Below are 25,211 nucleotides of genomic sequence, written 5' to 3' on the forward strand. Positions count from 1 at the left end.
CATTGACGAACCAAAAAGGCTCTCCGACAACATGGACGGGAAGGAATATGAAAAAAAGGAATGTTTATCAAAGGAGGAGAATAATATCCTATTATTGGAAACGGAAGCATCCGATAAAGGATTAAAGAAGCGTGAGAGCTGGTCAACAAAGGCGGATTTCCTACTGGCATGTGTTGGCTTTTCCGTTGGATTCGGAAACGTATGGAGATTTCCCTACCTTTGTTACAAGAATGGCGGAGGTGAGTCTGAATTTCACACTAACATTTTGTTCATGATCAAAAGCATTTTCTATACATATTAACTTCCTTAGTCAATCCGTTAGAGTTACCTATTGGGCTGGTCACTATATATCTATATAAGCCAATTATGCCTTTCCAATGATGTTGGACTGATGAGATACGCGTCATAAACAAATCACTTCACTTTCTTGTTTGGGTTTCATTGTCATTTGTCGTAGATGAAAGTTTTACTGCTATGTTGAGATGATAAGTATATATGACCTATATTGAGGTATTGAACTACTTTCAATTACAGAATGCCAACTGGACAATGCCGTAACGCTTCGTGCTGAATTTTTCTTTGTTCAGTTTGGCATTCATTCTCATTTAATTTCTAACTAAGTTCAATGCTTATATTTACATTTGAGATAGATGTTTTTATGATATCTCAAGAGATCGTGCACCTATAATGGTCTTGCACTGAGCGGACAAACACCCAAGAACGTCACATGCGTTTGGCAAAGTAACATATTGGAATTGAAGTGGAAATGTAAATACCGCTTGTTGCATAATTATACGTATTCAGGGGATGCACCTTAGTGACGTCCTCTTTTTGTGTATGATACATGTATGGTGCGCATGGTGAGAGCAAGAATATTTCAGGAGACTATTGCCATTCGATTATTTGGGCTTCACATCACATCAACAGCTAAAGTCATCCAAGGACGGCCTCCTTTAATATGTATGCAATGTGTTTCGTATGTGAATGTCTATGTTTTGGGGGACTGTGGTAATTTCGTGTTGTAACTCTTTGTAATATTGGAAATCTTATTATTTCGAATGTGCTATCTCACTCAAATGTGCCACCAGACACCCAACAAACACAACCATCCGGTCACATTATACAGACACCCAACAAACACAACCATCCGGTCACATTATACAGACACCCAACAAACACAACCATCCGGTCACATTATACAGACACCTAACAAACACAACCATCCGGTCATATTATACTGACACGGGCAAACCAGTCGTCGTTGTCCCTTTATGCTGAGCGGTTTTCGTGTGTCTAGGGGATGCAACACGGAACATTGTAGGGGTTGTGTTGTGTATCTATATAGTAACGGAACTCATGTCCAGTTCATAGTACCATCTCCATGTATGGTGCCTTATACCAGTCATTCCACTCCCCTTATGCCGAACATTAAGCAGGAACTATCAGTATTTTGAACTTTGGCCATGTCTCGACTACATATTTCTTCACAGGGCACACAATAGATTAGTTAGGAAAGACAGTAAAGGGTCATAAACTTAGTCGCTTTATACGAACATGCAGTAGATGTGTGTCATGTATTTGCAATAATTCTAATGAATTACATCTCACATTCAATTTAAAACCGCATTTGACCTTTCTTATCATCCTTTTGCTGTAGGCGAACTCTGTACTTATAATGTGTTTAGTGACTCTTGATATTAACATTTCATCTGCCTTGTCACAATTATTTGTCATCTTATGAATAATATTTGGGAGGTCAAAATGTGAAGATGGTCATATTTAAGACAATATTAAACTATTTTTATTTTTTTCATTTAAACATTATTGATTTTTCTATATAGACAAAAGGGATATCAACTATAAAACATGTATGCTATTTATGTAACTATTATTATCTAACAGGGCGGTATATGAATGTACCTATTAAGCAAAAAAAGACGACCCTACCACGCGCGTCATATAGGTACAATCTGAAAAAAACATAAATCTGATGAACACGTCCGACTTCTGGGGCAGAAAGCGAGGTTAAGGTCTGTTGATAAATGACACTGTTGGGACTCGTTTGATTTATTTGTCGGACACCTTAATTACTTGGACATCGCATCTACATGACAGGAAATATATACTGTGTTCTACATTTAGATAAAAGATTGTTGGTTGATTTTGCTTAACATCTTATTAAACGTTTGGGCCAATTATGTATTACCTACCATATATGTCACGCGGTGAATGCGTGTTTTTTGGAAGACTATCGCATGTACGTTTTGTGTCTCCTTGTACGAATGAAAATAATATCCATTTGATAGTGCCTTCTTCATTAAGTATACTTTAAACAATATTGAACAACGGCTGAACAACACATTCAGGTCACATCATACATGTACCAACAACGGACACAACTAGCCGTCCTGATGTTTTCTATGCGTGCTAAGCCAATTGTTTGTTTGTTTGTTTGATTAATTAAAGTCCTATCAACAGCTATGGTCATGTAAGGACGGCCTCCCATGTATGTTGTGTGTTGCGTGTATGTTGTGCGAGGTGCGTGTTTTTGGAGACTGTGGTATATCCATGTAGTGTCTTAACCAAAGCACCAACACTAGTCTGAAGGATTAACCATAAAATCGTGCACTTTGTGATACAAGTATGACATTTGGCCCATTGTTACTATGACCTAATACAAGGTATTTGAGAACGGGAGGGATCCCAACCGGATCTTGCTGATTGCGGCCATGACTGCCATTTTTTAAAATGGAATATTTAAAGCCTTATATCCTGAAAACTGTTGTGATTAAGCAAGAGTTGCACCCCGTGATTGTAGCACATGTCAAAGTGTAAGCAAAGCTCAAATCTCACAAGGCGAGAGCGAGATTTCGGAGCATAACACAATCGTCAATGGCGGTAGTATACGATATCGTATCTTCTCTCTATCGCCGTACACTGTACATCGGACAACAGGTGTTCATTTTTTTCAACTTGTCCTTGATGGAAAACGCAGTTGTGAAAATTTGGATCAGCTTTCTCTCTCAGATTTTGGAACTTGTCATCAAACGGCCTTCAAGGGAAAAGGTGAAAAACTACATGCCTTTGTCTTTTAAAATGAAATATCCAAATACCACATTAATTATCAATTGTATTGATTTTTATACAGAAACCAAAGAAACTGTCTGACCCAAGCATGTATATGAAGCAATTACAAATTACTTGATACATTGAAGGCTTTGGTAGCTATTCAACAAAATGTAGTATATTTACATTTGTTACAGTGTTGGAGTGGTAATATAAATGAAAGAAAAATCACTATTTATGAAAATAAAATATCGTGCCTGGTGATGAGTTTATTGCTGACCTTGGTTTCCAAATCCGAGATTTACTAACTAAGAACTTATCTAAATATACCTTCTTTTACAAGTCTAAGCAAAAATGGAACGGGAAGAGTTCTCACTTCAAAGCAAACACCCTAGAAATAAAGCCTCATCCAGAATATATATAGAAATATATATTAGGGTTATCAATTCTTTTATGTTACTTGGACATGTTCTGCCATTGCATATGAAAATTTTAGCTTCTTCTTTTCTAAGCGTTACTGCAGCATTTTGTAATTTCATGCCTCTACTGGTAAAAATATATCATGAGGTACTAACAATTTTTCAGTGATATAGCACTATAAAAAGAGTGTTTCACTATACAAGAAAACAAAACCAGAATATACCACAGTCTCCCAAAACACGTGTCACACACATGAAAGGCCATCCCTACATGACATTGGCTGTTTACAGGGCATTGATTTGCATAAACAAATTCTTTCAAATTCAATAAATATTATAAAGTATGTGCTAATGTCTGTCATGAAGTATTATATATCGGTGCAATAAAATGTAAATTTATCAGATATGTGACTGTTTAAAGCACACTCTTTTTACACATAACATTAATGTAAATGTGTTTTTTAAAGAATCGTCTGATTTCATGTATGTTTCAGATAGCAGTTTGAAATGTGCATATGATATCTTCTAATTTCCAATAACTAGACAGATGTCATTGCTATACGGTAACAGTGATCGTTAAAAACTTTCTGCATATATTTAATGTATTTGATATATATATATATATACGAAAAACTGAAAGATGATCAGTGAATTATATTTCAATAAACATATCTCTGTGTAAACAGCACGAAGGTACAGTAAGATTTATTAAGGACAGTCATTTGTACCAATATCTCAACATAATATGCTAAGCCCTAAGATTTTTTTCAGTTCAAAATTGTTCATTCTACATGAAGGACTATTTGACATTGCAACTTATAATGGTTGACTTTGAAGGGTGTATGGGGCATTTAATTTCTATCACTCCTTCAATACAATATTTACACTTCATAACACCATCCGATGATGCCGCTAGGAAGGGATAGTTTTTTTAACGCAAACAAACTAGTAGGGGAACATTGAAATAATTAAAAACCATAGCTCATTTGATCAAAGTATCTTTTCCTATGGTTCAAGTGATTTGCTAAACCTTATGGCTTTTGATGTAAACTTATCTTCTAAACTACACTTTGCAATATAATTATCGTTCACCTCTAGAATGACGAGCAATTTAAAAATGGAAGCTGTCGAACGCCCCTTTCTCTGATATTACCTCATAATATTGGATTCCTTATTGGCCTCGTCAATATAGGAATCGTTTATTTCAATGTTTTCTGTTCTATACTTTGAAATCAGATCTACAATCATTTTAATATCATTACCACCATCATCAGTGTCAGTCTATAAACAAACGGATGGTACATTGTTGTGTTTAAGGGTTTGCATTAATATTCAGATTCAAATTATTTGGTTTCAGAGATTGGTATCCACCTTCTTCCGTTGGTTTGGTCTTCTTTTGGATGCTGGTTTATTTTCTGTTTCCTTATTTGAAATAAATTATATGCATTTATCAAAATGAGCAAAGTTATTCAAAGTCATTTTCAGTTATCATATACGAACTATCTTCTTTTGTTCCATGTTTTACATGCTGGTTGTGCTATCAACTTGTGTTTAGTATGGTAGAGCGACATTTGTAACATGATACACAGTAGTAGTCACCTGTTACCTAGATCACTAACAGTCACTGGTCTGGATATATTTCTTGTCTTGTCACGGTATGCTGCGACATCTGCAACACCAAGTGTAGATCGGTCCTCTAAAGATAAGATCAGCGTGGCCAACCAAAAGCGTAACAACATGCCTGTAAGATTCATCAGCACTAAAACTCCCATTAACTGGTAATTAAAATGTATAAACTGTTTTGTATGACCCATGTCAAATAATCCAGATCGTACATATTATGTACTCAAAATTTAGATTGTCGATTCATTACAGTATATACGTGAAGGAACAATTAGCTTATTTTGTTTATGTTTTTGAGATTACAATAGATGAAAATCCTCAGAGGCATACCTGGACCATTTAGGATATGCGTTAACAGTTCATGACTGGTGTGTAATTCAAGAGATGATTTCAAACTGCAATATCTAGATATTGTTTTTCCTCTAACCACATTAAAACTTATGCAACACAGGATCACTCTGCTGCCATAATATGGCCGGAGTGTTCCATATTGTAAAGGTCGCGTGACTGCTTTGTCTCAGACACATATGTACCTTTGATGTACGCTAAATTCTAAATTTGACCTTTGGTTGTTTGTTTGATTAATTTTTATCCTATTAACAACCAGGGTCATGTAAGGACGGCATCCCATGTATGTGGTGTTTAGCGTGTATGCAGTGTGCGGTGCATGTTTTGGGAGACTGCGGTATATGCGGCGTTTTTGTCTTTTATAGTGGAACTCTTGTCCTTTTTATATTGCTACATCACGGGAACATGCCGCCGAAGACACCAAGCAATACACCCCGTCAGGTCACATTATACTTACAACGGGCCAACCAGTCGTCCAACTAATTAATGCTGAGCGCTAAGCAGAAGAAAATAAAACTTGTAGAGACTTTGGTGTGTCTCAGCAAGGGGACAGAACACACAGCCTTTTTCAACAGAAGGCCAAACGTGAGGTGAGGTCAAGGGAGACGTTATGTGATGTATAGCGTGTGAGCAGTGTGTGGTGCGTGTCTTGAGAGACTGCGGTATATTTGTGTTGTTGTCTTTTTGTATAGTGGAGTTGTTGCACTTTTATAGTGCTATATCATTGATGCCGAAGACACCAAGCAACACACTCCACCCGCTTACATTATACTGACAACAGACGAACCAGTCGTCCTACTCGTGCATGTGCTGGGCGCTAAGCAGAAGCAGAAACTACCACTTTCATAGATTTTGGTGTGTCGGCCAAAGGGACAGAACCTAGAGCCTATCTCAAAACGAAGAGCGCTCAACTTAAAGCTGAACGTATGACGGTGTCAAGAGCGACGTCATTGTCGGTGACCCACGGCTGATTGTACTACACTACGTTACACTTATCACCAGACAGCTGGATCTCAGAGCACCGCTTCAATAACGCCACTCTATAAATAGAAACCAATCAACATAACTCTTTTAAAATGAGAACTCTCCAGGTTAAGAGGGAGAATATTAATGGATACCAATGTTGTTTATGTACAGCATCTGCGAAGCGTATGTTAACTCTAATCTCATTGGCTAAAAAACCGGCAGGAAAATCTGTCGGGGCCAATCAGATGGCACTTGACGAAATCAGTGCTCTGAGATCGGGCTGCCTCATGGTTGATAAGTGTAGCGTGGTGTAGTGCAATCAACCGTGGGTCACCAACTATGGAGCACGTTAGGAAGGACAAAGTTATTTAGAAAAAAAGAGGAAAAATAATATCCAAAATTCAGTCGACTTTTACAAACAATGCAGGCGCCTTGCCTGAAGGATTTGACCCCGATATTTACTATGCTCGTTTTATCTTCTTGAATAACGAAACCGTCCGTCGACCAGTGAAGAATTACTGGAACAAACAACACTGTTTTTCTGTGATGCATTTTTTTCCTTTTTCTGTGAAATATGGAGATGACGACATTGAAATGTTACCCCCATATAGATCATTTCCGTTTTTTATATATTACGTAAGTGGAAATGCAACACAATAGACACAAAGGATGTCAGGTTTGCAGGTATATAATTTCATACATAAGTTGCACGAATCTCGGATGACCTACTGTCATATTTGGTTTATCATGTGTTACTTCTCATTAACAGCTATGGCCATAAAGTACAACCTCCCCTGTATACAATGTGTGTTGTGGCCTGCTTAAACAGTAACATAACATGCAGTGTTCACGAATTAGCCATGTTTATGTATATACATCATGAATAGTGTAAGTTGTTGTTGTAAGTTTATTCTCTTTCACCTACGATTTTCTTTTGTAAGTAAATAACTTCCGCAAATTAATATCTACATCAATTATATTGATAGAAAATTCCATTTAATTTTTAAATCCGCGAATGTTTATCTTCGCGAACTTGTTTTGAAATGGAAATCGCGAAATCTGATAGCCTCATGCCCTATAAGTTGAATAAATTCCTCATGTTCAGGTGTTTTTGTTTTTTTCTTTTCTATTCTTTCATTACTCACAGTCGACATCATTTGTTAAAAAAAAATTATTCGTCACAATGGGGTGTATATCTGCTACGGGTTATTTTTTTTCAAGGGCAAATTTTCTATTAAAGATGATCCATCGCCGACAGAGCATAAATGCTACTTTAATGATATTTCAACAATAATTAGTGTTTAATCGTATGTATATATGTCTAATTAACAACAAAAATATATTTTTTTATATATATATAATTATTTTGCTTTTGGTGCATGCGCAATCACTACTTCATTCCATATAGGACATAGTGCCAGGTATTTTTTTCGGGATGCAATTAATTATTTTTAATATTTTTATCTTGAAGTAAAATTAGAAGCTCAACCTTTTCTTTGGTGGTAATGGTGTAAAGTAAGTAACTTTTGCAACTGAAGAAAAATACTAAATCGTCTGCTCCTGTTTTCGATAGAGAAAAATACCATTTGTCAGCGGTGAAGCATCTTTAATATATTGGCTTTTGTACCATATTTCATCATGACCTGCTAGCTACCTCTTGTCATTGTTGTACTCTGTATCATATTTCTCTATAGAGAATATATTTATAATCGGTAGCTACTGCAGACTCCTGTAAATATATGCTGAAAGGTAATGTAATATCTATGACGTCAATGAATGAATAAAAAGGATAGTTCAGGGTTATGTAACAGTATCCTACACATTTTGTACTCAACATTTTGTTACAATGTAGAGGTATAAAATATACCTATCCTATTAAAACGTTTTCATGATATATTGTTTTTTATCCTTTCGTTTCATTTGTTTTCTTTCCTTTTGTTACTCTGTCAAATATAACACGTATAACAACATCTGATGTTGGATTTTGTAGTATTTAACTTATCTTTGTACACGTATAACAACATCTTATGTTGGATTTTGTAGTGTTTAACCTATCTTTGTACAAGTATAACAACATCTTATGTTGGATGTTGTAGTGTTTAACCTATCTTTGTACACGTATAACAACATCTTATGTTGGATTTTGTAGTGTTTAACTTATCTTTGTACACGTATAACAACATCTTAACTTGAATTTTGTAGTGTTTAACCTATCTTTGTACACGTATAACAACATCTTATGTTGGATTTTGTAGTGTTTAACTTATCTTTGTACACGTATAACAACATCTTATGTTGGATTTTGTAGTGTTTAACCTATCTTTGTACACGTATAACAACATCTTATGTTGGATTTTGTAGTGTTTAACTTATCTTTGTACACGTATAACAACATCTTATGTTGGATTTTGTAGTGTTTAACCTATCTTTGTACACGTATAACAACATCTTAACTTGAATTTTGTAGTGTTTAACCTATCTTTGTACACGTATAACAACATCTTATGTTGGATTTTGTAGTGTTTAACTTATCTTTGTACACGTATAACAACATCTTATGTTGGATTTTGTAGTGTTTAACCTATCTTTGTACACGTATAACAACATCTTATGTTGGATTTTGTAGTGTTTAACTTATCTTTGTACACGTATAACAACATCTTATGTTGGATTTTGTAGTGTTTAACCTATCTTTGTACACGTATAACAACATCTTATGTTGGATTTTGTAGTGTTTAACTTATCTTTGTACACGTATAACAACATCTTATGTTGGATTTTGTAGTGTTTAACCTATCTTTGTACACGTATAACAACATCTTAACTTGAATTTTGTAGTGTTTAACCTATCTTTGTACACGTATAACAACATCTTATGTTGGATTTTGTAGTGTTTAACTTATCTTTGTACACGTATAACAACATCTTATGTTGGATTTTGTAGTGTTTAACCTATCTTTGTACACGTATAACAACATCTTATGTTGGATTTTGTAGTGTTTAACCTATCTTTGTACACGTATAACAACATCTTATGTTGAATTTTGTAGTGTTTAACCTATCTTTGTACACGTATAACAACATCTTATGTTGGATTTTGTAGTGTTTAACCTATCTTTGTACACGTATAACAACATCTTATGTTGGATTTTGTAGTGTTTAACCTATCTTTGTACACGTATAACAACATCTTATGTTGGATGTTGTAGTATTTAACCTATCTTTGTATATGTATAACAACATCTTATGTTGAATTTTGTAGTATTTAACCTATCTTTGTACACGTATAACAACATCTTATGTTGGATTTTGTAGTATTTAACCTATCTTTGTACACGTATAACAACATCTTATGTTGGATTTTGTAGTGTTTAACCTATCTTTGTACACGTATAACAACATCTTATGTTGGATTTTGTAGTGTTTAACTTATCTTTGTACACGTATAACAACATCTTATGTTGGATTTTGTAGTGTTTAACCTATCTTTGTACACGTATAACAACATCTTATGTTGGATTTTGTAGTGTTTAACCTATCTTTGTACACGTATAACAACATCTTATGTTGGATTTTGTAGTGTTTAACCTATCTTTGTACACGTATAACAACATTTTATGTTGGATTTTGTAGTGTTTAACCTATCTTTGTACACGTATAACAACATCTTATGTTGGATTTTGTAGTGTTTAACCTATCTTTGTACACGTATAACAACATCTTATGTTGGATTTTGTAGTATTTAACCTATCTTTGTACACGTATAACAACATCTTATGTTGGATTTTGTAGTGTTTAACCTATCTTTGTACACGTATAACAACATCTTATGTTGGATTTTGTAGTGTTTAACCTATCTTTGTACACGTATAACAACATCTTATGTTGGATTTTGTAGTGTTTAACCTATCTTTGTACACGTATAACAACATCTTAACTTGAATTTTGTAGTGTTTAACCTATCTTTGTACACGTATAACAACATCTTATGTTGGATTTTGTAGTATTTAACCTATCTTTGTACACGTATAACAACATCTTATGTTGGATTTTGTAGTGTTTAACCTATCTTTGTACACGTATAACAACATTTTTTATGTTGGATTTTGTAGTGTTTAACCTATCTTTGTACACGTATAACAACATCTTATGTTGAATTTTGTAGTGTTTAACCTATCTTTGTACACGTATAACAACATTTTATGTTGGATTTTGTAGTGTTTAACCTATCTTTGTACACGTATAACAACATCTTATGTTGGATTTTGTATGTTTAACTTATCTTTGTACACGTATAACAACATCTTATGTTGGATTTTGTAGTGTTTAACCTATCTTTGTACACGTATAACAACATCTTATGTTGGATTTTGTAGTGTTTAACTTATCCTTGTACACGTATAACAACATCTTATGTTGGATTTTGTAGTATTTAACCTATGTTTGTACATATAAATCCCTAAATGCCGAACAATACATGCTATGGCAAATGATTTTAAACTCAGTAAAAATACTACCGGAAAAAAAGCATCTAAAACAAACGTGGGTAAATGCCCATTTCTGGGGAAATACAGGACAGTATATATAAATTATATGTAATTAATACAGCGCGGTCATTACAAATAACGTGTCACTTGATGAGAAGTATTTGATGATATGATACACGAAGGGTTTGTTATTATAATTTACCACGGGACCTGTAGAAGTCGTGTTTGATATGTTACTTGGATAACGTGGGAATATACTTATTATTTGTCAAACCAGAAATATGTCGATATATTGTCAATAACAACATGTAGAATTGATTTGTTGTAATTGTAAGTAATAAAGCGAAAGCTATCAAAAACGAAGAAAGATTTTTCAATTTTGTCCTTTTTTACAGAAGCGTTCCTGTCACTTATATAACATTTCTTTATTACAGGAGCGTTCATGATCCCTTATATAACTTATGTTGTGTTAAAGGAGCGTTCCCGATCCCTTATATAACCTTTGATGTGTTAAAGGAGCGTTCCTTATCCCTTATATAACTTTTGATGTGTTAAAGGAGCGTTTCTTATCCCTTATATAACTTTTGTTGTGTTACGAGAGCGTTCCTTATCCTGTATTAACTTTTGTTGTATTACAGGAGCGTTCTCCTTATCCCGTATATGATTTTTGTTGTGTTACAGGGGCGTTCCTTATCCCTTATATAACTTTTGTTGTCCTGGCCGGAGTACCGCTCTTCTACATGGAAGTCGCCGTTGGACAATTCATGGGAGTCAGTGGCTTTAAGGCCTGGAACATCTGTCCTATCTTCCAAGGTATGAAATGCATTATCACATACAGCCTTCGTTATTGGTATTTTGAAAAATTAACATTAGGATATTACATGTGCACTAATATTGTAGAAATGTGAGGGAACACACCACCATCGTTACTATAACGTGTGTTACAGTTTACCACGTGTTTATGTATTGTAGGACTAGGAGGGACCACCACCACCATTGTATTCTTCCTAAACTGTCACAATAACGTGTTACTGTTTACCACGTGTTTATGTTTTGTAGGACTAGGAGGGACCACCACTACCATTGTATTCTTCCTAAACTGTCACTATAACGTGTTACTGTTTACCACGTGTTTATGTTTTATAGGACTAGGAGGGACCACCACTACCATTGTATTCTTCCTAAACTGTCACTAACGTGTTACTGTTTACCACGTGTTTATGTTTTGTAGGACTAGGAGGGACCACCACTACCATTGTATTCTTCCTAAACTGTCACTATAACGTGTTACTGTTTACCACGTGTTTATGTTTTATAGGACTAGGAGGGACCACCACTACCATTGTATTCTTCCTAAACTGTCACTAACGTGTTACTGTTTACCACGTGTTTATGTTTTGTAGGACTAGGAGGGACCACCACTACCATTGTATTCTTCCTAAACTGTCACTAACGTGTTACTGTTTATCACGTGTTTATGTTTTGTAGGACTAGGAGGGACCACCACCACCATTGTATTCTTCCTAAACTGTCACTATAACGTGTTACTGTTTACCACGTGTTTATGTTTTATAGGACTAGGAGGGACCACCACTACCATTGTATTCTTCCTAAACTGTCACTAACGTGTTACTGTTTACCACGTGTTTATGTTTTGTAGGACTAGGAGGGACCACCACTACCATTGTATTCTTCCTAAACTGTCACTAACGTGTTACTGTTTATCACGTGTTTATGTTTTGTAGGACTAGGAGGGACCACCACCACCATTGTATTCTTCCTAAACTGTCACACGTTACGTTAACGTGTTTATGTTTGTAGGACTAGAGGGCCCACTTGTATTTTTACCACGTGTTTTGTTTGTAGGACTAGGAGGGACCACCACCACCATTGTATTCTTCCTAAACTGTCACAATAACGTGTTACTGTTTACCACGTGTTTATGTATTGTAGGACTAGGAGGGACCACCACCACCATTGTATTCTTCCTAAACTGTCACAATAACGTGTTACTGTTTACCACGTGTTTATGTTTTGTAGGACTAGGAGGGACCACCACCACCATTGTATTCTTCCTAAACTGTCACTAACGTGTTACTGTTTATCACGTGTTTATGTTTTGTAGGACTAGGAGGGACCCACCACCACCATTGTATTCTTCCTAAACTGTCACTATAACGTGTTACTGTTTACCACGTGTTTATGTTTTGTAGGACTAGGAGGGACCACCACCACCATTGTATTCTTCCTAAACTGTCACTATAACGTGTTACTGTTTACCACGTGTTTATGTTTTGTAGGACTAGGAGGGACCACCACCACCATTGTATTCTTCCTAAACTGTTACTATAACGTGTTACTGTTTACCACGTGTTTATGTTTTGTAGGACTAGGAGGGACCACCACCACCATTGTATTCTTCCTAAACTGTCACTAACGTGTTACTGTTTATCACGTGTTTATGTTTTGTAGGACTAGGAGGGACCATCACCACCATTGTATTCTTCCTAAACTGTCACTATAACGTGTTACTGTTTACCACGTGTTTATGTTTTGTAGGACTAGGAGGGACCACCACCACCATTGTATTCTTCCTAAACTGTTACTAACGTGTTACTGTTTACCACGTGTTTATGTTTTGTAGGACTAGGAGGGACCACCACCACCATTGTATTCTTCCTAAACTGTCACTATAACGTGTTACTGTTTACACGTGTTTATGTTTTGTAGGACTAGGAGGGACCACACCACCACCATTGTATTCTTCCTAAACTGTATAACGTGTTACTGTTTACCACGTGTTTATGTTTTGTAGGACTAGGAGGGACCACCACCACCATGTATTCTTCCTAAACTGTTACTATAACGTGTTACTGTCTATCACGTGTTTATGTTTTGTAGGACTAGGAGGGACCATCACCAGCATTGTATTCTTCCTAAACTGTTACTATAACGTGTTACTGTTTACCACGTGTTTATGTTTTGTAGGACTAGGAGGGACCACCACCACCATTGTATTCTTCCTAAACTGTCACTAACGTGTTACTGTTTATCACGTGTCTATGTTTTGTAGGACTAGGAGGGACCATCACCACCATTGTATTCTTCCTAAACTGTCACTATAACGTGTTACTGTTTATCACGTGTTTATGTTTTGTAGGACTAGGAGGGACCACCACCACCATTGTAATCTTCCTAAACTGTTACTATAACGTGTTACTGTTTATCACGTGTTTATGTTTTATAGGACTAGGAGGGACCACCACTACCATTGTATTCTTCCTAAACTGTCACTAACGTGTTACTGTTTATCACGTGTTTATGTTTTGTATGACTAGGAGGGACCATCACCACCATTGTATTCTTCCTAAACTGTCACTATAACGTGTTACTGTTTACCACGTGTTTATGTTTTGTAGGACTAGGAGGGACCACCACCACCATTGTATTCTTCCTAAACTGTTACTATAACGTGTTACTGTTTACCACGTGTTTATGTTTTGTAGGACTAGGAGGGACCACCACCACCATTGTATTCTTCCTAAACTGTTACTATAACGTGTTACTGTCTATCACGTGTTTATGTTTTGTAGGACTAGGAGGGACCATCACCACCATTGTATTCTTCCTAAACTGTCACTATAACGTGTTACTGTTTACCACGTGTTTATGTTTTGTAGGACTAGGAGGGACCACCACCACCACTGTATTCTTCCTAAACTGTTACTATAACGTGTTACTGTCTATCACGTGTTTATTTTTTGTAGGACTAGGAGGGACCATCACCACCATTGTATTCTTCCTAAACTGTTACTATAACGTGTTACTGTTTACCACGTGTTTATGTTTTGTAGGACTAGGAGGGACCACCACCACCATTGTATTCTTCCTAAACTGTCACTAACGTGTTACTGTTTATCACGTGTCTATGTTTTGTAGGACTAGGAGGGACCATCACCACCATTGTATTCTTCCTAAACTGTCACTATAACGTGTTACTGTTTATCACGTGTTTATGTTTTGTAGGACTAGGAGGGACCACCACCACCATTGTAATCTTCCTAAACTGTTACTATAACGTGTTACTGTTTATCACGTGTTTATGTTTTATAGGACTAGGAGGGACCACCACTACCATTGTATTCTTCCTAAACTGTCACTAACGTGTTACTGTTTATCACGTGTTTATGTTTTGTAGGACTAGGAGGGACCCACACCACCATTATATTCTTCCTAAACTGTTACTATAACGTGTTACTGTTTATCACGTGTTTATGTTTTGTAGGACTAGGAGGGACCACCACCACCATTGTAATCTTCCTAAACTGTCACTATAACATGTTACTGTTTACCACGTGTTTATGTTTTGTAGGACTAGGAGGGACCACCACCACCATTGTATTCTTCCTAAACTGTTACTATAACGTGTTACTGTTTACCACGTGTTTATGTTTTGTAGGACTAGGAAGGACCACCACCACCATTGTATTCTTCCTTAACTGTTACTAACGTGTTACTGTTTACCACGTGTTTATGTTTTGTAGGACTAGGAGGGACCACCACCACCATTGTATTCTTCCTAAACTGTCACTATAACATGTTACTGTTTACCACGTGTTTATGTTTTGTAGGACTAGGAGGGACCACCACCACCATTGTATTCTTCCTAAACTGTTACTATAACGTGTTACTGTTTATCACGTGTTTATGTTTTGTAGGACTAGGAGAGACCATCACCACCATTGTATTCTGCCTAAACTGTTACTTTAACGTGTTACTGTTTACCACGTGTTTATGTTTTTAGGACTAGGAGGGACCACCACCACCATTGTGATCTTCCTAAACTGTTACTATAACGTGTTACTGTTTATCACGTGTTTATGTTTTGTAGGACTAGGCGGGACCATCACCACCATCGTGATCTTCCTAAACTGTTACTATAACGTGTTACTGTTTACCACGTGTTTATGTTTTTAGGACTAGGAGGGACCACCACCACCATTGTATTCTTCCTAAACTGTCACTATAACGTGTTACTGTTTACCACGTGTTTATGTTTTTAGGACTAGGAGGGACCACCACCACCATTGTGATCTTCCTAAACTGTTACTATAACGTGTTACTGTTTATCACGTGTTTATGTTTTGTAGGACTAGGCGGGACCATCACCACCATCGTGATCTTCCTAAACTCTCACTATAACGTGTTACTGTTTACCACGTGTTTATGTTTTGTAGGACTGGGAGGGACCACCACCACCATTGTATTCTTCCTAAACTGTCACTATAACGTGTTACTGTTTATCACGTGTTTATGTTTTGTAGGACTAGGAGGGACCATCACCACCATTGTATTCTTCCTAAACTGTCACTATAACGTGTTACTGTTTATCACGTGTTTATGTTTTGTAGGACTAGGAGGGACCACCACCACCATTGTATTCTTCCTAAACTGTTACTATAACGTGTTACTGTTTACCACGTGTTTATGTTTTGTAGGACTAGGAGGGACCACCACCACCATTGTATTCTTCCTAAACTGTCACAATAACGTGTTACTGTTTACCACGTGTTTATGTTTTGTAGGACTAGGAGGGACCACCACCACCATTGTATTCTTCCTAAACTGTCACTGTAACGTGTTACTGTTTATCACGTGTTTATGTTTTGTAGGACTAGGAGGGACCATCACCACCATTGTATTCTTCCTAAACTGTCACTATAACGTGTTACTGTTTACCACGTGTTTATGTTTTGTAGGACTAGGAGGGACCACCACCACCATTGTATTCTTCCTAAACTGTTACTATAACGTGTTACTGTTTACCACGTGTTTATGTTTTGTAGGACTAGGAGGGACCACCACCACCATTGTTTTCTTCCTAAACTGTTACTATAACGTCATTATATGCTGGGCCCTGTACTATGTGTTTTCCTCCTTTACCACTGAGCTCCCCTGGAAGACGTGTGGACACGAGTGGAACACGGAACACTGCTACGACTTCAACGGCGCCAACAAGACAGCTGTCAACGTGACCGGTGTCATTTCTAATTTCACTATCAGCAATGTAGGAGCAGACTACTCCAACAGTTCTTCCAATACTCAACTTATCAGAGTAGATCCAGTGACCGAATTCTGGGAGTAAGCATCATTAAAGGCAATGTCAACCATATATACCATTATTTGGTGAATCACTGGGACCATTTGACAACCTTTCATACCATATTGCCAAATGCATGTGACATAAACCATATTATTATTAGCAACTTAAATTGAACATTAATATATTCTGTTGAAAAATAAGCATTACGTAAAACTTAAAGCTGTCAAATCAAGTTAAACAGTATACATTTGAGATTTAAAAAATAATTTTAAAAAAGCGGTTTATTTTTTTTTTTTATTTTTTTTTTCAAAATTCGTTTCTGAGACAACCCCTTGCTTTTCTAAGGACGGACAGTCGCCATTTTGTTTTAACTCTGCTTAGATACAACACCGGGTACCGACCCCTATATAAAGCGCGTGAACCACACACACGTGTAATCTGTCGAACGCTCGCTGTTTAAGTTGTAACAACTAACACCTGACCGGCGCTAGATCTACTGCACTATATACCCAAGACGTATTTGCGTGTAACCTGAGTCCGTGCCATAAGAATAAAATGGTTAGTTCGTTCAATGTTTTCTCAAATAAGTTTCTAAGAACCATATGTAGATCTATACAGTTGAATAAAAAGTAATTAATAAATTCATACCTTCTTTCCACGTTCGAGATCTAATTTGATTATCGTAAACAAACTCGGAAATTCTAATAGCAGATAACATTGTCAAACTAAAAATAAACACCGCACTCACCTGACAAGGTTTCATTGAAGTAAAGATACCAGCTAGATCAAAAAATATGTCAAATACGAGCTAATAAAACACTTCAATATACATTGGATATTACACGCACATGCACACGTGTGCCTTCGGTAATTTATATATGGAAGCGTCACTTGTTAGGGACAGGTGGTCACGTGCACGTGGCCAGTCAAGTACATCGGGTATGATAGTTTGTTTGTTTGATTATTTTAACGTCATATTAACAGCCAGGGTCATGTAAGGACGGCCTCCCATGTATGCAGTGTGTAGCGTGAGTGAAGTGCGAGGTTTTGAGAGACTGCAGTATGTTCGTGTTGTGTCTTCTTGTGTAGTGGAACTTTTTGCTCTTTTTATAGTGCTATATCACTGATGCATGCCGCCGAAGATACCAAGCAACACACCCCACCCGGTCACACAATACTGACAACGGGCGAACCACTCGTTCTACTCCCTGTATGCTGAGCGCTAAGCAGAAGCAGAAACTACCACTTTTATAGATTTTGGCGTGTCTTGGCCAGGGGACAGAATCCAGAGCCTTCCTCACAAGGCGAGCGCTCAACTAAAAGGCCAATTGTGAGGTGCACGTGTGTCGATTCACGCGCTTTATATAGGGGTCAGTAGGCGTATCGTATCCAAGCAGAGTTCAAACATAATGGCGACTGCCCGTCCTTAGAAACGCAACGGGCTGTCTCAGAAACAAATTTTTATAAAAAAAAAAACAACTTCAAATGCGTATTTTTTAACTTGCATTGTCAGCTTTAAGTATGACACTTAATATGAATTTTTCTTCCAGGAGGAAGGTTCTAGGTATCTCGGATGGAATTGAGAATTTGGGTACAATTAAATGGGACCTTGCTCTATGCCTCCTCTTGGCATGGGTGATCGTTTACGTTTGTATTTGTAAAGGAATACGGTCATCCGGTAAGGTATGTCAACTCCTCCGATGTTTATACGTCATAACCATAACCGGTATCATAACTACCTATAATATCCGACAGTCGAGTTATCATACTATACAATTATCAATTCTTCATCACATTAAGGCCTTGTCAGCTTTATTGTCGACGAGCCTCTCGATGCGGTCATGTTGTTATATTTGCAAATGATTTTGAACTTTTTGTAGTATGATTTGCACAGCTATTACTTATAGAAAATGTAAAAGATATGAATCGGCTTTTTGTTTTATAACGATGTTTGATCCTAATTCTAACGCATGTAAAATACATTATTGTATTTGGAAACGTTTTTAAAATGTAATATTTGTTTATGTATGAGACTTTGATAGATCATGTTATGTGTACAATCCGCAGGTGATGTACGTCACAGCCACTGCTCCATACTTTTTCATGCTAACCCTACTCATACGTAACGCTACGCTAGATGGTGCTATAGATGGAGTTATCTTCTATCTGAAGCCAGATATTGCCAAACTCATGGACATTGGGGCAAGTATACGTCACGTATTGAGTACGTCAGTCTGTTAGTATCGGTCTGTGATCACCACCAGTCATATGTCTTTCCCTTCTCGTTGGTGTGTGTTAGCACCCCATTTCAAAAGTACTTAAATTTCATAATATATACCTTGGTCAAATTCCATGACCTCAAACCACATCAGTAATTCATCATTGCTAGGACTTTTACCATTTATATAATTGTCGTTGTGATAACAATGGTTTTGCATTTGGTTTAAGTAGAATGGATTTTATAATCAAAGAAGAATCACACTTACAACTTCAAAGTTCCAAAATACAATATATAATCATAGTTCCAATATATCATCGGCTGTTCAACTCTGAATCCAATGAATACTTCAACAGATTTTTCACGAAATCGCTGGTCCCAGGTGTCACAAAGGCTATAGTGGACACATGAATTCCTATAGTTCTAGCATTGGTTTAGGTGCAGTTGACGTTATACATGAGTGAAAGGTTGTGTGGTAATTTCCAACAAGTGATCTGGAATAAAGGAAATTAAAAGAATTTTATAATTACACCGTATCAATTATTGTTTTGTCAAACGAAATTTAATTTCAAGTTCATCTTAACTAACATTTCCATTTTAATACAAAAATCTAAATGGCGTTGTTAACGTTCACTTCCATCCACATTTTGTTTACAAATAAATATTAAGCATGACTTATCTTAAAGAAATGAGAAGATCCCATTCGTCATCATTGAATACTCTTTCGAGAAATATTTTCAATGAAATTTGAAGGTAGATCTACTTAAGTTGCCATATTGTTAATTAGTAATATGAATGTTGTTTTATCTTTTAGTAGTGTGTTTTACGATGTTCTCCCGGTATGTAAGATGGTAATGTGGTGGTTGTTAGTTTGAATACTGTCTTATTATTTGGCTGACTTACTGACATAACAGTATTTCCTACCTGAAGTATATTGTTGAAGACATCATGTTGAGTCTCTCACTGTATCAAAATCTCCTTTTCAATTATTGTCTCATGAACAGATCTTACTGACATTCTCTGGACTAAGATAAAGTATGCAAAATAGTAGTTTAAATACAATTGTTATGAGACCTCAGTTTGTTGTGTCGTCTAGTAAAATAGGGAAGTTCCTTCTCATATCATAATGATACCTCACTGAAACATACTTCTAAAGACACAAGTAATTTGTTGTACATTCAATAAATATTGAAATTCTTGTCCAAACGACGAAAAGTGACTTTTAATGAAAAAGATTAATCCCAAATTTAGTCGCCTTTCATGGTATTGATATAGGGAATACAAATACAATCTATAGAACAGCGAAGAAAGCACTGCATCCAGCCAAATTCCTATGACAAAGGGTAAATCAGTCGTCTCACTCATCAATGCTAAATATTAAGGAGTGGGTACTATCATTTATACATATATATAATGCGTTTCGACTGGAAGAAAAAATGCTGTCATTAAACAAAACAAATATCATTTCAAATTTAGTCGCCTATGTAATCCGGGATTAAACGCCCTTCATGAAAATCAGGTATGTTTCGGTGGTTAACGATGATTTTGTTTGGTTGTCTTTTTAATTCATATTCATTGAAGTTAAGTAAAGGGTATCATTTGAGTATTGTAGGTTCTGATATAAAATACTATTTCTGGATATACCGGATTTGATCATCATATCATAGGTTTTGAAAGGCATCCGGGCAAACCAAAGGTGACTATAGCCCTTCCATGGCGTTATAACCCCCGAGGGGGTCATCACTGTTATTTTATGTTTATTTTTCAGGTTTGGGTTGACGCTTCGACACAAATTATGTGGTCATATTCCATAGGGATCGGTGCCCTGACTGCACTTGGCAGCTACAACAAATTTCACCATAACTCTTACAGGCACTGTATAGTAGTGTATAGTGTAACGCACCTTTATAGCATTGCGAGATTTATTCACCATATTCACCATCAATATTTGAAAACTGCTAACACGACTAAAAAGTGTGCAAAAAAGTTTCCTAACGCTTAAAAATTCTTTTATTCCATTTCTATTTGTTTATTTTCAAATATTGCCTTTGGTCTTTTTTCCATTTGGACACAAAGGAAATGTCGTGAGAGATTATTTTGCCACTAAATACACTGACTTTCGTTATGAATTTCCAATAAAACATGGCTGTATGAGTAATATGAATAGTGCCAACTTAGATGTAAGAGAATATCCGGTTTATAAGTGACAATATGGCATATGTAACTGAAGCCATTTACTATATCAAACTCCTTCTCCTTATTTTGAATTTGTTTTTTAAGCTTAATTGTTATCGATCCATATAAATCCCTGTTAAGTGGTATATTCACTATTAATTAGTAACGTCCAACTGATAATTATTGTATTTCCTCATAATTATCTCCCCTCAACATAGTCGAACATGGTTCTACCATATATAATTAGCAATATTTAGAAAGCGGAAATACTTCTGTACTGTTGGGATTTTAATGTTTTGTACGTCTGATTTTATTTTAAATTTCGTACTAGTAATTTGACCTAGATATTTTGTCAGAGTTTTCAGAACAAATATTTCAACTTGCCTTGAGCTTTTAATGAATATCCATGCAACTATATGCATCTTAATATCTTGGTTATTTTAAAATTATTTTTTTTTGTTATTTTTACATTGTTAGTATTAAATGTGTTTTATTATATCGATTTATTCAGATGGATTTCCAGGTTTCAGCTTTTAATGATAACAGAAATATCGGACCATTTGTAATCTTGATTTCGTCTTTTACAGGGACGTTACGATTTTTGCCCTGATAAATTCCGGAACCAGTATATTCGCTGGTTTTCTGATCTTTACCATTCTGGGTCACATGGCCTTTCTTCAAGACACAACTGTAGACAAAGTGGCATCGTCAGGTTAGTTTGATTTCCTATAATGAATTGTGAATGTCTTAAAACGGTTTCTGTCTTTGATCATTTTTATTCAAACGTAAAATAACTCTTAATACCAAGCACCAATATTTACTATCAAAATGACTGAGCGACATTTTCACTTACGTAATTTTTCTGGTTAACGGCTTTTAATGGCTGACCAGATTAAAATTATTGGGAGACATAATTAATTTTGTACTCCAAGTTTTATGAAATACAATCGTCTTGTTATCGAAACTCCTCGCCATTGTCGTTTTATCATTACTGGTTTGATATAGCGTAGTCACATTAACAATGGTTCACACCATACAATATTACCAGAAAACGCTTTTCAACCATAAGATTATGGGGCAATTATTGAAAGTTTTTATAATTAAATAGAAAACAATAATCATTCAATGATATTTATGTAATTTAATAAACATACAATTATTTTCAAATTTCCAGGTCCCGGGTTAGCCTTTATTGCCTACCCAAAGGCTGTGTCCCTCATGCCTGCCGCACCCGTCTGGTCCGCTCTGTTCTTCATCATGTTGATATTTCTAGGAATTGATAGCCAGGTAAGGACGATTACTTAAACCTTTGATGTAAATACGCATTGAACATGCAGTAATGTTACTTTCGGATGTGACATTCACGTACATTTAAACTCGCTTCAAAGATTTGGGCACTTGTCCGTACAACTTTTTGGTGTGTTTTTTATACATTGCAACATGACAAATACTGTAACAAAGATATAATATCAGGTCGGTGCATAACAACCTCTGGACACATCATGTAAATCATCAAATCAATCTTATTATCAACACATACCTCTTTTGTTTTAAGTTCATCACCATCAATGAAAAAAATCGTTTTCATCTTGCACATCAATACTCAGGTATTGTCTCTTACTCGAAGGGTCATAATGAACGGTTTAAGTATAAATATGCCATTATTTTTCCTATATCAATTTACAAATTTATATGTCGTATATAACAACATCTAAAACAACTGTAGAGTATTACTATTACAATATCCGTATGACAACTGACTTCAAATATCGATAATTCTTATTTCAAAATTCCAAAACTTCTTTCATCTATGTCAAAACGGGACTGAACCCCGAGAAAAACATTTCTAAGGAAACTAACTATACAACAGCATTCCAAATGACACGAATTCCCAAAATTTATGAAAAACACGCCCGCATATGATTAAGCATGCCCTAAATTTTTTTACCATTGCAGTTTGTACAGATGGAAGGATTCATTACCTCTATCGTCGATCAGTATGCGCATGTGCTACGAAGGGGATACCGGAAGGAGATGTTCATTGCGGCAGTGTGTGTAGTGTCATTTATCATAGGATTGAGCATGGTGACTGAGGCATGTTTCGTTCGAGTTTGCATATATCATCTCATGTTAACAGACAAACAACGCATTATTAATAATAAAATTAAAAATATTTTTATCTACATTTCATTGTTTCCTTATTATGGCGTTTATAGTTGCATTACAAACTCATTTATATATCATATTAGAAACGAAGAGAGATGAACTGTTAGTAAATAAATTTATTCATACTTTACTTTTTAATTTTCGTCTAGGGAGGAATGTACGTGTTTCAAATATTTGATTATTATTCTGGCAATCGAGTGATTGTTCTTGTTGCATTCTCGGAGTGTGTCGCAGTATCTTGGATATATGGTAAGTTATGTTCCATACTCTATTGTTTTATAACACAGAGTTAAAGATATTTGCTCCTGTCGCGCGTGCAACTCCTCCATGCAAATTTTGCTAAGTATGTACTTGTTGGTATATCTAATAAATGCTTATCTTTAAACTGTTACTATATAAGAAAAAACTCTCGTTCTCTCACAGATTAGAAGCTTCTTTTAGTTATCTAATTATAACTTTCAAATCGATGTCGATCCCCTATGCAATTTGGATATGTTTGATGTTTGATTGCATACAAATGTTGTTTTCATATAAATGTTATGTTTTCCAGGTATCAACAGATTTTACGATAATATCGAGATGATGCTGGGCTGGCGTATCAGTCGATACATGTGGATAGCGTTAACAGTGTTTTCACCGCTGTTTTGTGCAGTAAGTACATTGGTCTAGATAATTTGGAACAATTTTAATTTATTGTAAAGTCAATATTTCAGTAGTGCAGAAATATACGGTAATATTTTTCTGAACCTCGATCAGTCTAAGCACTTCCGGTGTTTATTCGCACTCAACTCTTTGGTATGTGTTGTAAATGTTCGGCATTGGTTTTGAACACGAAATCCACGTAAGTCGGATTCGAATCCTTCAACTCTATGTATTTTGAATGCTATGATAAGGAGTTAATCAATATGGCAGAGCACAAACCACGGCACTCCTGTACGAACATTTATTTTTGGTATTCTTCATAACTCTGCAACCCTTCTTCATGTTATCATTAATTGTCCAGTCAGCTATCGAATGTCATCCTAATCAGTTATGATGGAAATAAATGAAAAAACTTTTTAAGTAAAAAGAAACTTTCTCTATTTTACTGTTTGGTGCATTTCATTCGCACACAACGATTTTGGTTAAAAACTGGTTAACGTTTACCAAAGCTTTACATTAAATGTTATACCATTCTAATCGTGTGCCCTCATCTTGCAGGTGTCTTTCATTATCGGCACTGTGACGTACTCTGAGTTGGACTACAGACGTCCACTGACCACCTACCACTATCCGGACTGGGCAGTGGCTATAGGATGGACAATGGCTATGTCCTCCATGGTCTGGGTACCAGCCCTCATCATACACAAATTCATAAAATATGGATTCTCTATGAAGGTTTGTTGGCATGATCACTTTCAAAGTTAACTGTGTTATAGTGGTAGCATGAATTAAATGTTATAGTCTATAACTTAAGTTTGGCATAAATGATATGCTAATATAGATTTTTTTTAATAGGAGTTCATACGAAAGTTAAAACGTGAATAAAATTGATATGGTGGTGCGCTTGATTTTGAGCTATCGTGAATCAAAGATAGCTACAAATGTATATGACTCAAATTGTGATTTTCCCAATTGGGTTGTCTAATAGGTATAAATAT

The 25,211-nt window shown here is 35.9% G+C and overlaps 1 protein-coding gene across 1 annotated transcript in view; it reads left to right on the forward strand.

The window, feature by feature from the left end:
- The window catches only part of LOC138319674 (sodium- and chloride-dependent GABA transporter 3-like), a 27,002-nt gene continuing 1,791 nt past the window's right edge, over positions 1–25,211 (forward strand). The window contains exons 1-12 of the mRNA XM_069262824.1: positions 1–239; positions 11,591–11,722; positions 16,756–17,050; positions 18,563–18,695; positions 19,080–19,214; positions 20,999–21,102; positions 21,993–22,117; positions 22,580–22,692; positions 23,362–23,499; positions 23,721–23,820; positions 24,122–24,222; positions 24,772–24,948. Coding sequence (XP_069118925.1) covers positions 32–239; positions 11,591–11,722; positions 16,756–17,050; positions 18,563–18,695; positions 19,080–19,214; positions 20,999–21,102; positions 21,993–22,117; positions 22,580–22,692; positions 23,362–23,499; positions 23,721–23,820; positions 24,122–24,222; positions 24,772–24,948 — 1,761 coding nt within the window. The 5' untranslated portion in view covers positions 1–31. The remainder of the gene's footprint in view (positions 240–11,590; positions 11,723–16,755; positions 17,051–18,562; positions 18,696–19,079; positions 19,215–20,998; positions 21,103–21,992; positions 22,118–22,579; positions 22,693–23,361; positions 23,500–23,720; positions 23,821–24,121; positions 24,223–24,771; positions 24,949–25,211) is intronic.

Source organism: Argopecten irradians, chromosome 1 (genome assembly GCF_041381155.1).
Source record: "Argopecten irradians isolate NY chromosome 1, Ai_NY, whole genome shotgun sequence".
Classification (NCBI taxonomy): domain Eukaryota; kingdom Metazoa; phylum Mollusca; class Bivalvia; order Pectinida; family Pectinidae; genus Argopecten; species Argopecten irradians.